This window comes from Micromys minutus (assembly GCF_963924665.1).
Source record: "Micromys minutus genome assembly, chromosome: 1".
Lineage (NCBI taxonomy): Eukaryota > Metazoa > Chordata > Mammalia > Rodentia > Muridae > Micromys > Micromys minutus.
Genome location: NC_137969.1, coordinates 75,931,579 through 75,947,043, shown reverse-complemented (window position 1 = coordinate 75,947,043; position 15,465 = coordinate 75,931,579). Strand labels below are relative to the sequence as shown.

Below are 15,465 nucleotides of genomic sequence, written 5' to 3'. Positions count from 1 at the left end.
GGGAAGAAGAGGCCTGGGTGTCTGTAGACACATGTTTGTCATCTGCTTGCCTCAGGGACAGATGTGATGCTACTGGAAGATGGGACTTCTGATGACAACCCTCCCCAGCACTGCACTTGCCCACCCAGGAGGAGGAGCTCTGTGACATTTGAAGATGAGGTGGAACAGATTAAAGGTTGGTTTGTGGGAGTGCCTCAGTAAACATGTGGGAAAGGAGACCTTAGCCACATCTTTACCACAGAACATGCCAAGGCTTCATTACCTTTGTCTCCTTCCCATCACTACAGCCCTACTAGGGAAACTTGCATCTTGAATACAGCAAAAGCAGCATCTAAGGAGAAATGCAACTGTATACACACACAGTCACATGTACACACATAGCAATGCACACGTACACACAAACATACACAGTTACATATACATACACAAATACATACATGCACATACACAAACATACACACAGATACACACACACACAGCAAATACCATGAACACTCATGCACACAGATATGAGACACACACATATACACATACAAAGTCACATATACATATACACACAGACACATACATGCACACAGTCACACATACACACATACACATATAGACAAATATGTTCACACAGTCACACATACACACTTACATATACACACAGACACACAGTCACATACATATACACACACACACTCAGACACTCAGACACAGAGAGAGAGAGAACTCAATACAGTTTGCGTCTTTCTCAGGAACTAGCCTGATTGGATAAAATAGTTTCTGTGTCCCGTCCCCTATAGTAGGCCAGCGTAGTTGCTCTCCTTTATGGATGATGTTCAGTTATAAATCTGAACCTGTTCTCTCAGCCCATCCCCTCTGATGGACAGTGGACGGCCCGTGAGTGGAGGCCAAGCTGCCATCCTGATGAATGGCTCTGGAACCAGCAGGGACAGGAGCCTGTTGACTGGGCTTTCCTGCTTCATCTATCAACACAAAGCATTTTTGTAGCTTTGGGACCTGGGGCTAGTTTCCGTTCCACACCAGCCAAGAGGAGCCACTTGGGATGCCAAGATGCCTTCGGGTGTAGAAGTCTCTTTTCTCTTGAATGTCTCCAAGAGAGAACAGCCACTGGTTTAAGGAGCCAGTGGCTTTAAGGTGTAAATGCTGAGTATGCAAATAAATCTCAGTCTGCCCCTCCCCAATCCCTTGCAGAGAAAGGGGAGAGGTGGTAGAGGAGCACAGAGAGGATAGTAATCAAGCATCCACTTTTCTGGCAAAGCAGATTCAATACAGAGCTAGCCAGCAGCCTTGAGAATTTACATTGCTTTTCTACAGGACAGTGAGTCCAGAGCCCAGCCTGCCCACTTTGTGTCCTGGGAGTAGGCCGGAAGCGCCCTCTGCTGGTCGGGTGTAAGAGCAAGAGCTCAGGGGATGACAGTTTCGCTGTGTAAGGGAGCAAGACTGGGCTGCTAAGGTCCACTTCCCTCCTGGAGAGTGGGGCACAAACTGCCTGTTCTCCAGAAAACATAAGGGGAGAAGATCCCCTAGACACCCGAGAGCTTAGGCAGTGAGGTCTGTGACATGTCGATTAGGCTTGGTCATTAAAAGCCACCTCCGTTCCTCTTTTCCATTCAGTTTAGGTGTCAGGGCTCCTATTTCCTTCAGAATATGGTGGACTCATGGACATTACTTGCAAACTTTCTACCGTGAGGGAAGCTCTGCAGGAAACGGAGAGGAGACAAGGCATTTGAGGCAGTGCAAGCACGCAGGCTAGGCTGCTCCCAGGAGCTGCAAGAAGAAAACTCTTTTGAAGACGTAAAAGCTAAAACATTTCAGGAAGAATTTACTCATTCATTTGTCACAGTAACCATGTGAAGTAAGAGGTTTCTTCTCTTCACAGAGAAGGAAATTAAACTAGAAAATGTCTGGCATTTCTCAGGTAGTAAATTGTGAAGTCCAAAATTTTAGCCTTGGGACTCTGATGCTAAAATCCACACCGGTTAATCTCCGCTCGTCTCCTCTCCCTGGAGTATCGAGCCAGCAGAGGCCACACCCCTTTTTGCTAACCTTCCTTTCTGTCTTCTCCCACAGAAGCTGCCAAGAACTCTATTCTTCATGTGAAAGCTGAAGTACACAAATCCTTGGACAGCTATGCAGCCAGCTTGGCTAAAGCCATCGAGGCTGAAGCCAAAATCAACTTATTTGGGGAGGAGGCTCTGCCAGGGGTCCTGTTCACAGCACGGACCGTCCCGGGGGCTAGCTTTGGGGGCCGTCGAGGCAGCAGGACTCTTGTGAATCAGAGGCTGCAGCTAGAGAGCATCAAGGAAGGGAATGTCTTAGCTGCAGAGCAGAGATGAAGGCTTCAGAGGGGGCTGGGGCTGCACTGGTACTGGTGCCTGTGCCAAGACCCTGGAACATGTTACTGCTCAGAGAGGGCCAGATGCCAGGAAGGAAATATTTGGTATACAGCCAGGAGGATTCGAAGTACTGTCTCCAGTCTCTGACTTCAGCTGTCTGCTGTAGGCACATGTGGGCTGCGTCAGGGTCCCTGGGATGGAGTGAGGCTTCCAAAGCACACGATAGAAGCAGATGGAGCTGTGGCTGGGTCTTCACGACTAGAGACAGTGGATGTGAAAGGGAGGCCACCATGTGGATCTTGTCTTCATCAGTATCCAGCTGGTCTAGCTGCCCCTGGTCTCAGTGAGGCCTCCAGAGGCAGTCCCTACTCAGTGCACCTCATGGGGACAGCACAGCTCTCCTTAGTACTGTCCGACCATCTGGGGCTCTGGGTGGTTGGTCCAGACAGTGTGTACTAGATTAAATGCAAACACAGTCCAGAGAGCACCCAGGAGTAGAGCGCCCTACATAGACATCCCATACCTGCTGCCCTAGTTAGGACTTAGCCTTTGGTGTCACCTGCCACTGGCCTATAGAAACAGTCCAAAGGCTACACAAGATGTAGTCACCCCACCCACTTCCTTGTTGACAGATTGTATTATTATTATTATTAATTATTATTATTTGAAAAGAAGGGAGAGACCACTATAAAAGACAAGGGTGAGTACCAGGCATTTCATTCCCAGAATAATAAATTCTGGAGATTAGGGCATATCTCAGAGGCTGGGATTGTGAGATCATGCACAGCTGGGGAGACTGACGGGAAACCCCTCACACAGGAGATATGGGAGATGCTTGAGTGGCTGGCAAACATAGTTGGCCTCATTTTCCAGAGGCAATTGTGACTGTCACTGCAGGTTTGGGGCTGGCACAAGGTAGAAAGGGCTCTGGACCTGAGTTCTTGACCCAGCTTGGTTTTTGTCTGCATATCATCTGGGACAGCCTGTCCAGTCACTAGAGCACTTGGAGAAAAGGTGTGAGGAGTTGGAACAGGATAATTCCAACTCTGATCTTTGATGTCTTCTGACTCTGTAACTTAGGAGATGGGGACACATTGAGCATCTGTATACTTTTGAGGGTGTGCCCAGGGAGCACGAGAAGAGCCTCCTGCATGCTCTGGCCCTCGAATCTTTGTACTGCTTGGCTGTTTAGGGAGGCCCTAAGTGCCCACTACTGAGATGTGGGTATGAAGAGGGTGCCACCGCAGAGGCAGATGTGGGAGAGTGGGTGGGATTTGTTGGTTTGGACTCTTGCTCTTTGAGCTAGAACATGAAGTTTGGGCTTTGAGTGTTGCCATGGGAGTCTGGAAGATGATCTTTTCTGCTGCTCTTAAGCCTGGGTGCTTTAGATAAGAGATGAACAGGGCTGTCCACCTTGAAGAGCAGAGGAAGACCTTGCCATATCTGCCACAAGCCAGCCATTCGAGTGGTTTACTTCTCCAGTGTGTACTGTGGGCTGCTGGGCTTAGTGTGGTGGTGTCTTGTCTGTGTTTCCTGGTCTGCACTTTACTGAAGACCTTTCCCGAGGCTTGGCTTGCGCCTTTGGGTGCTTGATTTTGTTACCTACTCCAGGTCAGCTCTGCAGGGGGTTGGCAGGATTTTGGATGGAGTGAAAGGGAGGACAGGTCCTGCTCTCCCAGCAGAACTGTCTTCTCTCTGCATTCTGTTCTCCTTTTCTAGTACTTGTCCAGTGTCTGGAGGGAGCCTATTCCCAATTGCCCAGTAAGCACTGAAGTGGAGCGTGTCCCCAGGTACAGGTTGTCAGTGCTTAAGACTCAAAGGATAGAGACCTCTTCCCTGATTGTCTTGGACTAGGCTTTATGGAGAGGATGCTGAAGCCTCTGAACCCTACTGGCTGACCCCAGAGTCACCGGTGTGCAAGAAGAGATCTGACCTAGAAGACTGAATTTCACTCCCATTCCTTTTAAAGTGGTGAGGCCTACTCCTCTAACACTGTGGATCTGTCAGCACATCACCAAGCACTGGAGGAGCCACACCAGTGTTTACCAGAGAGAGAGGGAGAGGAGAGGACAGTTGTCCAGATGCTGATGCTGTGGGGGATAACAGAGCTGTGGTACTCAGGGTCTGAGTATTCCACTTGGGGTGCTATGGTGGAGCCAGCGAAACAGGTGACCATCTGGATTGTGTCTTAGGGAACTTTTAGGAGCCAGAACCATGTTTTTGCATATTCAGGGATTCTGATTTGCCCAACTGAGCTAGAGGGAAGCAGGCTGGGGAGAGAGAGGTAGTTACATATGGTCTCATTTGTCCTCTTTGGAGGACACCTGCCTTTTGTGCACCATTCCGATTAAGCCCTGCCATATAATGGCAAAACCTGCTGCAAATTACTGTGCAGCGGCAGGTCTGAGGCCTTCCTCGGGAACCACATTTGGCCACTTTGTTTAAATACCTCAGTCCTTCTGATTCTGACAGGATCACTTGTAGGGGGCCATGGCCCATCTCTGCTGCTTCTTTACCAAGATTTGACTCTTGTCTTGGTTCCAGTGCTGTGTGTTCCAGATGCCAGCCGTGTGACCTGCTGCATCTGAGAAGGCACTGGGTCCGGCACTACAGTGTACATTTTTTCCCTGGCCAGACAGCTGAAATCGGAGTTCAGGACCTTAGACATTAGATGACAGCGCATGGCCGTGGAGAGGAAAGGACGTAAGACAAACAGACAAACAAACATGGTGGCTTGTTCCTCTGAGCTCTGCCATGATTACAAATTCCTAGCCTTGCAGCTGACCCTTACCTTATATGTGTGACCCTGTTGAGTTCACAGGAACTGCCTGTACTGGGCTGTGTGATCTTAAATCACTGCTCTTGGGACAGGCAGGGGGGCAGATTGTAAAAACCATTGGTGCTAATGTCCGAAGATTCTCGTTTGTATAACTGATATTCTGTCTTTCAGCCAAGAGTTAAACCATCACCACCAAGACAAACTCATTATTAGCAACAGAGCACTGTAGTTTGGGTCTAGACAAGAGGAGAAAAATAATGTTGACACAGTGATCAAGCTTGCTGGTCTATTGAGATAGAACGATTATACCTGCTTTTTTAAATGGACAGTGTGCTCGTTAGACTTGCAGATTAGAGAGACATTTCTCAATGGATCCTAAGGTGAATTCAGGAAACCTGTCCAGCCTCATTTCACCTGTCTCCTGCCTGTCTGCAAGGAATAATGGGGATGATGAGGCTAAACAAGAGGGGGCCAAGAACAGGCATGTATCAGGTTCCACAGTGTGCCTCATTTAAAACAGTTAAGAGCCTATCAGGTGCTAGGCACTAATTGAAGACTTCAAATATCTCCCTTTGCTTCAGGCAGATGGGATACAGTGGGGATGGGGCTGGGGTGTGAAGGCTGTGAGTTAACATTGCAGGTTGCCAATTATTAGCTAAGTGTTCCGGGGGCAAATTACTCAGTATTCTTGCATCTGTAAAATGAAGTTCTGTAATCTATTTATATAGAGAGACACAGAATCCAAGGGTACTGCCCGCATAGGGTGCTTGGTAGACTACAGAAATGCTCGTGGTCCATCCAGCACAGGACATAGGTACAGGGAGACCTGAGCACTGGTCTTGCTTCTCAGTGTAACTGATGGGGCAGACTCCTTCCTGTTTTACAGGGACCTTCAAAAGACATGTGATCCAATTCAGGACACTTAATTATGTTGAGGGTTGTTGCCTGGGGACTTATTTGTTATTCGGTACAACAAGACTTAGTGAAAACAAAGGAATGCTGACAAAAAGCAGGCCATAGAGAGAAGTGTGGCAGAGCTGAGTAGGATTTGGGATGCAGGAGGTTAGTAAGAACAGGAATGGGCTTTTCTAGTAGGAAAGTCTTCTCTCCACATGAATGGTTTGATTGAACAAAAAAAAAATATTTCTACATTTCTGTGAATTAAAGCTGATCTGCAGAGTCCCAAACTATTCAATTCAACACTGACCTTCCTTATACCAGAAAGAGCATCCCACCCCACCCCAGTGCCTTGAGGTGCTGAGGACTGCTCTGTCCAGCAGTGACAGTGTCTGGCTTCCAGTTCCCAGAGTTTGTGTCTTCCAAGACCCTGATGGAAGATGCAGAGGAGGAATAGGTGTCTATGCTACTCCCCAGAATGGAGCGTGGGGATGAAAACAAAGTCAGTCATCACATGAACCACAGAAACATGGATGTGACCAGCCATAAATGGCTACAGGGAAGGACAGGTGGGCACTGTACTTGTGGGTTGGGGAGAGAGACAATATGAATCCAGGAAGGCCATAGGAAAGCTGTGTCTCAAAAATGAGGTCAGGGTCAAATCCCTAGGTCTTGGTCATGAGGCTGAGAGAAGATCAAGCCTGTAGCCAAAGGAGAATGAGGCACAGGTAGGTTAAAGGTCATCTTTAGCTGAGTGGGTCAGCTGGGCATTATTAGGTAGGAAGAGCCAAGGAACTCCATACCCCCCACCAAAGTCCTAATGTCAGGTGATCACCTATTGTAAAGAATTAAAAGCACAACACTGATCTGCACAAGATTACCACAAGCACAATTCTGGCCCATGTAAATTGCATTCATTTTAAAATGAATCTTTAAAAGCAGTACTAATGGCTTAGGAGGCAGCAGGTTTTTCTTTTGACACTATTTGAAACACTAAAAATCACAGATGACCTAGTTCCTCCCAAAGGAAAGGGTGTTCCCTGAGAAGTTGGGTGACAAGACCATGCCAAGTGTGGTAGAAAGCCTGTATGCCTAGAAATGGGTCTGCTGGTGGTATAGACATGCTTACTTAAAGTGTTCTGTGTGCTGTTCTGATGACAAATACCTGAAGGAAGACATGGTTTAAAAACCAAACTTCAAAAATAAATAAAAACCCAACCTAATCCTGAAATATATTTAACTTGAAGTTTTGGATGATGTTTTTGAAGATAACATTGTCTGGGTTATTATATGTAAATCAGTATTTATGAATAAGTAAAAGTGTATTTAGACTGGTTTTGTTTACCTGATTAAATGTTTTTGGAATGTGTGTATCTGTGTAAATTGTCAGTTTGCACTTGGACGTGTGGTCTCTGGACATTTCTGGGTACCTGCCCCTTCCCCCAACTTCCTACAGCCCTATTTCTCCCCGTGGGCTAAAAAAAAAAAAGAGGACTCAATAGCAAGGAGCAACTTACTGCAGAATTGGGAGTGAGCATCCCCATATTAAAGCCACTCGGGTAGCTCCATTGATACATTTCAATTCCCCAAGGCAGTTAAACTCAAGGAGTACTAGTCTACATCACTTGCATTCTGCATTCAAGACACTCTGAGTGTGAGTTTTCTTTTCTTTTTGGGTAAACTGATCTTTAATTTGTTGGCCTGGATGGCTTGCTTGCTCTGTGGGCAAGGACCAGTTATTTACATAGATTCATTGTACAGTATTTACAGGAAGAGGCCAGACATAGCATCAGTGTGGACAGTTAAAGAAAGGGGCAAGAGCCAAGTGGGGAAGGAAACTCTAATATCAAACTGTATGCAGAAACTGAAGTGTTGAGGCCAGAGGAGGCTCTGTGCTGATCAGGAGACAGTCTGCTGAGGCAGAACCAGGGAAGAAGCCCCAAACAGCCTGCAGAGGTGAGGGAAGACTGTTCTGGGGCATGAAACAAAGCCTTGAAAAGTATGGAGTATGGAAGAGAAAAAAAAATGCTAAATGCTGTTTCAGAAAACAATGCAATTAGCACATATTCATCCATAACTTATGCTCCCCCTACCAAAAAGTAACCCCCCACTTCTTTGAAAAGCATCTGGACAAGAGACTAAGAAAGAGAATTCTGTCTCATAGTAACAAATTCCTAACCAGACTCAAGACAGATAAAGGGAAGAGAGCAAAGAGATTCTGGTAATGCAACTGAAGACCAACCGCAGAGGCAGGAGTCTTCCCGTTAGCATCGACTTCCTGACCTGTCTCTGGCAGGTTCTTCCCCTCATTCCTAAGTGTCTGGGTTTTAACTTCAGTCAAGGAGTTGAATTAGAATGAGGCTGGTGCATGGGGGACAGTCTCAGCTTCCATCTCACCAATTTGGGTTCCCTCCTTATCCCGCACCACAGTCGTAGCCAGGAGCAGATTAGGGCAAGAATAGAGAGAACGGAGGATATGAGGCCGCACAGCCCCACAATCCCAGGGCCACACCAGAGGCCTAGCTTGTCCAGTGGGATGAAGAGGTCATGGGCATTTCTGAGCACATCCAGCAGAAGAGGCGGGTGACCTCAAAGGACACAAGCCAGTAGTAGGATCGGGAGCCGAAACTTCAAAGCCAGTTGTGGTAGACATTCTCCAGATCCCTCAGTCTCTGCTCCTCCTGAGACTCCTACTCCAGAAACCTTCGTTCGCCTGCTGTAAGCTGAGGCCTCTTGTTTCATCAATAGGCGAATCTCATAAGCATCATGGTTCAAGTTCATGATGAGGGGAAACAGGTAGTACCTGAATGAACGGTGTGCTCACTTTTCCTGGTCCACATGGGGAGCTAGTCCAGACTTTTCAGTCCACAGAACACTGTCACAGGCAAAGTACAAGGTTCAGTTGAGGTGACTTAACTGTGATGCAGAATCTCAACTCCAGGGCGTTTGCAGAGTTCCCCAGGTGGAGCAACTTTGGTCCAAGACTCAGATACCCTCCAGCTGTCGAATCTGTTCCTGTAACTCAGGACTAGCCCCATGTCTCTGCAAAGCATGGCTAAGAAGGGAACAGGCCACTTCCCGGGCGTGGCTCTGAGCACTGAAGCGGATCCAGGCGTCCATGACAGCAGCAGCCAGGGCCCACAGCTCTGATTTTTCATTTTTATCATATTCCAGGCTGGCCTTAAACACACAGAAATCATCCTGCCTCTGCGTCCCAAGTACTGGGATTAAAGGTGTGCGCTACCCTGTCCAGCTTTTAAATCTAGTTTTTAAATAGGTCTAATGAACAAGTGTTTTTTCATCTACTTATCTACCTCTCTTCCTATCCATCCAGTCTTCCTTTCATATCAAAGCAAAAAGCAAAGATACTGAGTAGCAGATTGTAGCATAAACAAAGCCACCCCTGCACAAGGCTCATTTTTTAAAAAAGGCGTGTGCTAGCCGGTGGTCTGGCTATCTAGCCCTTTCTTTTTAAAGATGATCTCTCTACAGATGGTTGTGAGGCACCATGTGGTTGCTGGGACTTGAACTCAGGACCTCTGAAGAGCAGTCAGTGCTCTAACCACCGAGCCGCCACCTCTCCATCCCCAAGGCTCATTCTTTATCTCTTCCCTTCACTTGTTCATACCGACTTCATCTTTTTTTCTGAGTGTGTAGGTGAACCCTGGGGCCAGTCTCCTCTCTGCCACTCTCTCCACCGAATCCTGGAAGTGGCCAGGACTAAATTCTCTTTGCTATATACCCTTAACTATGTGTCTAGCTGGCCTGCTCCAGGAAAATGAGCGGAACATGCACAGCTCCCATACCTCCATCAGTATACAGGGACTGTGTAGACACTGCCATTTGCCTTTGTTCTGATCTTTGCCTATCAGTTACCCTCTAGTAAGTCCATACTGCAGGCCCAAGGTCACACCTACTATCCAGAAGGCAAAGCTGTCTTCTTCCAGCAGCAGGTACTCTTGAGTTTGCAGCCAAATTGTGGGTAAGAGGTCCATGTTCCCCATAGAGATGCTCTGTGTTGCTGCTGTAGCTCCAAGACTGCTCACGGTCCAGCTGGAGACAGTTTATGTCTTACTCTCGGTATCTGAGTCAGTTCTTCTGGCAGGATATTTAGGTCATGGAAAATCACAGAAACAGTTAAGCTACCTGCTAATTAAACCAAAAGCGAACTGCTTTTTAACAAAAAGCAGCTGGCAGAGCAAACACACTATAAAAGCACCGACAGAGGGCCTCCCTGCACCACCGTGCTAGAGATGGCTGTGGCAGGCTATCAGGTATCGGATCTGCTCTCGATCTGGCCTTTCATCTGTCAGGCAGCTCTGTAGGGCCCGGAAGCTACTTCCAGATGTGGTCCAGAGCTCAAGGCTGTATTGAAGATGAATGAAATACAATATGGATCTAGAGTTCTGCTCTTGAGAAGGCCAACATTTTCTCTCTGGTGTCAGTGTTTTAACTTTGGGTAGTACAGGATGGCTGTTTCAAAGTGTGTTCGATCAGCCCAAGCCTTTAATTCACTTTCTTTTCCAGCTGCTGGCTGGTGAGGAGGTATAGTGAAGATAGTTACTGGCTCAACTAAAGGTCACAGAAAACTGCGGAGCTGAACTGCTGTCTTTTGTAAGTGAGACAGATGCCAAGAGCTCACTGACTAGAAAACATAAGACACTGCAAAAGAAGCTTATGTCTTATCCTGCCTATAAACCCAGAACAGCAAACGCTGTGTGTAAAGAAGTGGGGGGGGGGGGGGGACGGCGACTGACTGACTGACTCTAGCTTTTGAAGTAGCCTTTTTATTCCACTAAGCCACGTGTACACCACTGCCCGCCAAGGTATTTTTACTTGTAAGGTATCAGGAGGCAGCAACTGCCTCTGCCATCTGGCAGATCTGGCTTCTGGAAGAGGCTTGCAGCTATAGAAGCTTGTGCGGATGATGATTAGAAAGTATGTAAATACACAATAACCTGGAATTGATAAAAGACTTTATTTTTGTAAGTGGGTTGGAGAAATGTATGAATGTAATTAGATTGAGGGAAACACAAACACAATGTTGGAGGTGGAAAAGGTTAGGTCTACGGAACAGTTTAGAAAACACTGTAAGGTATACACAGGCCTGGGTATGGAGTACTGAAGTGGAGGTGGGTGGTAGTAAGTCAGAAAGATTGACAGAGAGGTAGAGCAGAAGACAGCACCTTGAGTTTGTGCGAATGCAAACCATCCAAAAGGCTGGATGAGGTATCAACATATCATGAGAAGTAGCTCAAGGTAAAGGAAAAAAGGGAAGAGAAATGTAAAGGCCCTTTTACATCATCTGGTCACACAGAAGTCAAGATGGAAAAGGGCTATTGAATTCAGAAAACAGTGAGTCCTCTTTTACTAATGACTAGAAAATGTGGGTCAAAGTAGCAAAGAATTAAATAAAAAGTCAAGATTTAGAATATCTTAAAGCAACTAACGTCTTTAATTAGAAAGCAACAAACATGCAAATGGCAAGTGTAGAAATTTATTTGAACAAACATTTTCACTACAATGAAAACGACTTTTCAACACTGATCCAAGCGCCCACACCTGAGGGTCAGGGACGTACTGCACTTTGCATTTTTTTAGGACTCCATACACGGCAGAAAGTTTCAAAAACACTTTGCTTGTTTGGTTTTACACACTCTCCCAACTCATGCACACTCACTCCAGACCAATGCTTGGTTACCCCAAATGGGGAAGAACTCCAAAAACCATAGCCTTAAATTGCACTAAAGTTCTGTAAAGAAAAAAATATAATAAATGTCGTATACAAAGTTCAGAACATCTAAGTGCTTGCCAAGGAGGTGTTTATTCTTCATCTTCATTTTCATTCTCCTGACCGGAACCTTCTGATCTGTCACCCTCCAGACGGTCTGGAAAAGACAGGAGAATCATACACACTCAAATCCTCGCAGCATTCATCATAAACAGCCCCTAAAATTCGTCTAAAACTATGAAAAATGTTTCTCATTCAAAACCCAAATATGTAAAAATACACGTTTTGTTTTGCTTTTGTTTTTTTGGGTTTTGTTTGTTGGTTGGTTGGTTTTTTTTGAAAAGAAGGTCTTACTATGCAGCCTTGGCTAGTTTGAAACTGGCTGTGTAGACCAGGCTGGCCTCTAACAGGGGCCTTGCATTTCTAGGGCTAAGATTAAAATCATACACCACCAAACCTGGCTACTTGAAGTTTTTTTTTGTTTGTTTTGTTTTGCTTTTTAGGATTTACTTTTTAATATTTTAAATTATATGTGTGTGCATGCACATCCATGTGTATATGAGTGCAGGTGCCTGTTGAGGCCAGAGGCACTGGAAGTCCCTGGAGCTAGTGATTCAGGCAGTGTAGGCTGACTAATGTCAGCTTCTGGAAGAGCAGTGTGCACTCTTAACTGAGCCATTCCTCCAGCCCCAATATAAGCTTTTAATTTTGCCTTAAGAGGGAATGAAGAATGAGTACATAATACCATATATACAATACCATATAATTCTGAACATATTATATTTATATTCTCTTGCAGTAGTTTTCAAACAAGGTGTGCTGGAGGCTAAGTTTTAACAATGAGTAGCAGGTACTATTAAGGGACCTGGGAAGGGGATGCAAGAGAGAAAAGACTGGAGACCATGCAGATGGGTGCAACCTTCTGACATTGTGATCTGATGTCACTTACGAAGTTCATGCTCCAAAACAGAGCAATCATGTTGCAAAACAAAAACAAAGACTTTACAATGCCCTGACCCCGGAAAAAAACCCTCAAACCCCCTCTTATGCTGAAAACAGTATTTTCAATGAGTTGATGACTTTCACGGCTTATTGACAACCAGCTGGGCACACCTGTAAGAGGCCTGTGTACTTCTATTTCTAAGACTTCTTAAAATTCAGCATCTACTACATTTCAGGAGTTTGTTAACCCTGAGATGGTAAGCACTATCTGGTTTAATATTCAAGTGTACACACATCATAAGCTTGGTGGCCACTGTACCATGCTCTCTAGGGCTTGTGCCATTTGTACTTGCCGTTCCTTTGCTTGGGGCATTTTTGCATAATTAATAAGATCACATTTCTGCCCAGTACAACTATTATGCTTTTTGTGAAGCTTTCCCAACTTCCTCATGAGCTCCTTCCTCCTTTATGATCCTGACAACGATGACCCCAGTCACGCTACTTGTGAGTCTAGTCTTTTCAGACTAGCCCACTAGCTTTAGGATGGCAAGAGTTACCTGCATGTCGTTCTGTCCTCAGGGCTCCTATAGGATGTTCAGTGAGGGTGTTCAGTGTCCTTGGTTTGATTTTGCCTTGCTGGGGACTCAACCTTGAGCCTCAGGCACAGTAAGTAAGTAAGCGCCGTGCCACAGCTGTGCTGCAGAACCCTACCCTAAAGTAGGGTTCACTGAGGGAGTGAATGTGGGTTATGAAGAGGATCTGCAACACACCCGAGTATGAAGACAAGGCACTGAGTCACGGCCACAGTAAGGACATGGATGAGGGACATAGTTTTCCAAGTATTGTAGAAAATACTAAGGTCAAGCTTAAAGAAAATGTCCACCACAGAAGGGCACCAGACACCAGACGGAAGGGGGCATTTAATTATAGAAACTGAGGAGAGAAAGATTTTGGTTTATCATCCAAGGCTTGCATGTCAGAGTAGTGGCCTGACTATATGGCTGTGTGTGAAACCCTAACTAAGTTGAAGGAAATGTAGTTTCAAGTCAGGTTTTAACGTTCATCAGGTAATAGCCTGAGCAAATTATTAAAGCCTACTTTAAAGGGCTAATATTTGAGAGACTGGAGAGATGGGTCAGAGGTTAAGAGCACTTGCTGCTGCTGTAGAAGACCCAGGTTCAGTTCCCATTACCACATAGTGGCTCACAACCAACTGTATCTCCAGTTCTAGGGCAGTCAACACTCTCTTTTGAACTCCCTCTGTGTTAGGCATGCACGTGAACAACATATGTACATTCAAGTAAATAAACAAATCTAAGATAAAATCTTTAATTTTTTTAAGGGCTAGTATTTGCTGTGTTGGTGGTGCACACCTTTAATCCCAGTACTCAGGAGGCAGAGGCAGGGGGATCTCTGTGAATTTGAGGCCAGCCTGGTCTAAATAGCAAACTGTAGGACAACTAGGACTACACAGGGAAACCCTCTAAATAAATAGTTAATACCTGATAAAATATAAGTACTCTATAAACGATGTATAATACCCAGCATATGAATGCATGTATATAGTCTGTGAGAGGTGATAAACATGTTTACAATACACACTTTTCTATTGTTATATACAGATTATGCAATTTACTCTTGAATATTAGTTGTAATGACAAACAGTTTTTAGATCTAAGTCACTGAAGCAGAGTTTATCATCTAAAAAAAGTATTAAGAGGTTGGAGAGATGGCTCAGTAATCAAGAGAACTTACACAACATGGTTCAGTTCCCAGCACCCACATAACAGCTAACCATAGTCTGTTAGCTTCAGTTCCAGAGGACCCAATACCTTCTGGCTTCTGTGGGCACTGCATGCATACGGCACACGGATACATGAAGGCAAAACCCATATACATAAAACAAAGGTAAGTCTTAAACAATCGTTAAAAATACACTAATATAACTTTATTACCATACAACATGTTTTCAGTTAGGGCATTATTGATTCTTTGAAATAAATCCATGTTAAAGTATATTTAACACAACTTTATTTTTGTTAGTGGAGGCAGGTTCTCATGTCTCTCAGGATGACAAGTGTCGTAACTTACTATAGCCTAGGGTGACTTTGCCAAGCAGCATGGTACAGTTCTGTTACAGGAAGATCTCCTAAGATAGAGTTCTCAAGTGACTGTGCTTTCATTTTACCATTTTCGAATAAATGTGGTTGATAAGAAAGTAATTCACAGTGCGAGGTCAAGTGTTCACAGAGAGAAATTCTAGTTCTGAACTCGTTGCTTTCATTTTTGGACATTAAGAAAATCACATAGCTCTCTATAAGGTAAGGCTTACTGTTTTCAAATAAAATAATGATTTTAATGATAGAGGAACAGTTCTTACCAGCTCGGATATGATTCAGTGACGCCAACATCCTCAACATGAAAGAGGCTGGGACAGTAATGGTATTTCTAGTCTCTTCCAACATGAGTTCATTTCGAGTTATAACCTATGGCAGTTAACAAGTATGTCAAAGTTGATGCTGCAACAGCACCTTTACTTTAAAGATTATGAAAACAGTTTCAAAATTCAGCAAGTCTTGAGAAAAACATTTTTCATTGTTTTTATGTGTGATGTCTATATTTCTACCTTAAGGCTATTTATTCAATGTTAAACAATTACTTTAACTTGCAGCTAAAAGAAGATCAGAAACCAGCATTTCTTTAAAAACTTAATTTGTGCTTTAAAATGATGGGCTTCATAATTACCTTATTTAGTTCAAGAATATCTTTTA

At 44.9% G+C, this 15,465-nt stretch overlaps 2 protein-coding genes and 1 pseudogene across 10 annotated transcripts in view; 1 reads left to right on the top strand and 2 right to left on the bottom strand.

The window, feature by feature from the left end:
* The window catches only part of GPR161 (G protein-coupled receptor 161), a gene marked incomplete at its 3' end in the record, with an annotated part of 38,688 nt that extends 36,343 nt beyond the window's left edge, over positions 1-2,345 (top strand). For both annotated transcript variants that reach the window (XM_080939740.1, XM_080939741.1), the window contains 2 exons: positions 56-175; positions 2,080-2,345. In XM_080939740.1, coding sequence (XP_080795866.1) covers positions 56-175; positions 2,080-2,345 — 386 coding nt within the window. The remainder of the gene's footprint in view (positions 1-55; positions 176-2,079) is intronic.
* Positions 2,346-8,358: 6,013 nt separating this feature from the next.
* Positions 8,359-9,141, bottom strand: LOC308431062 (peroxisomal membrane protein 11B-like; annotated as a pseudogene). Its single transcript has one exon. The product of its transcript is annotated as a peroxisomal membrane protein 11B-like (transcript).
* A 2,316-nt stretch (positions 9,142-11,457) lies between these two features.
* Positions 11,458-15,465, bottom strand: part of DCAF6 (DDB1 and CUL4 associated factor 6) — a 104,417-nt gene continuing 100,409 nt past the window's right edge. For all 7 annotated transcript variants that reach the window (XM_080935477.1, XM_080935478.1, XM_080935479.1 and 4 more), the window contains 2 exons: positions 15,075-15,180; positions 11,458-11,909 (listed from right to left, as the gene is read on the bottom strand). In XM_080935477.1, the coding sequence (XP_080791603.1) occupies positions 11,845-11,909; positions 15,075-15,180 (171 nt within the window). In that variant the 3' untranslated portion in view covers positions 11,458-11,844. The remainder of the gene's footprint in view (positions 11,910-15,074; positions 15,181-15,465) is intronic.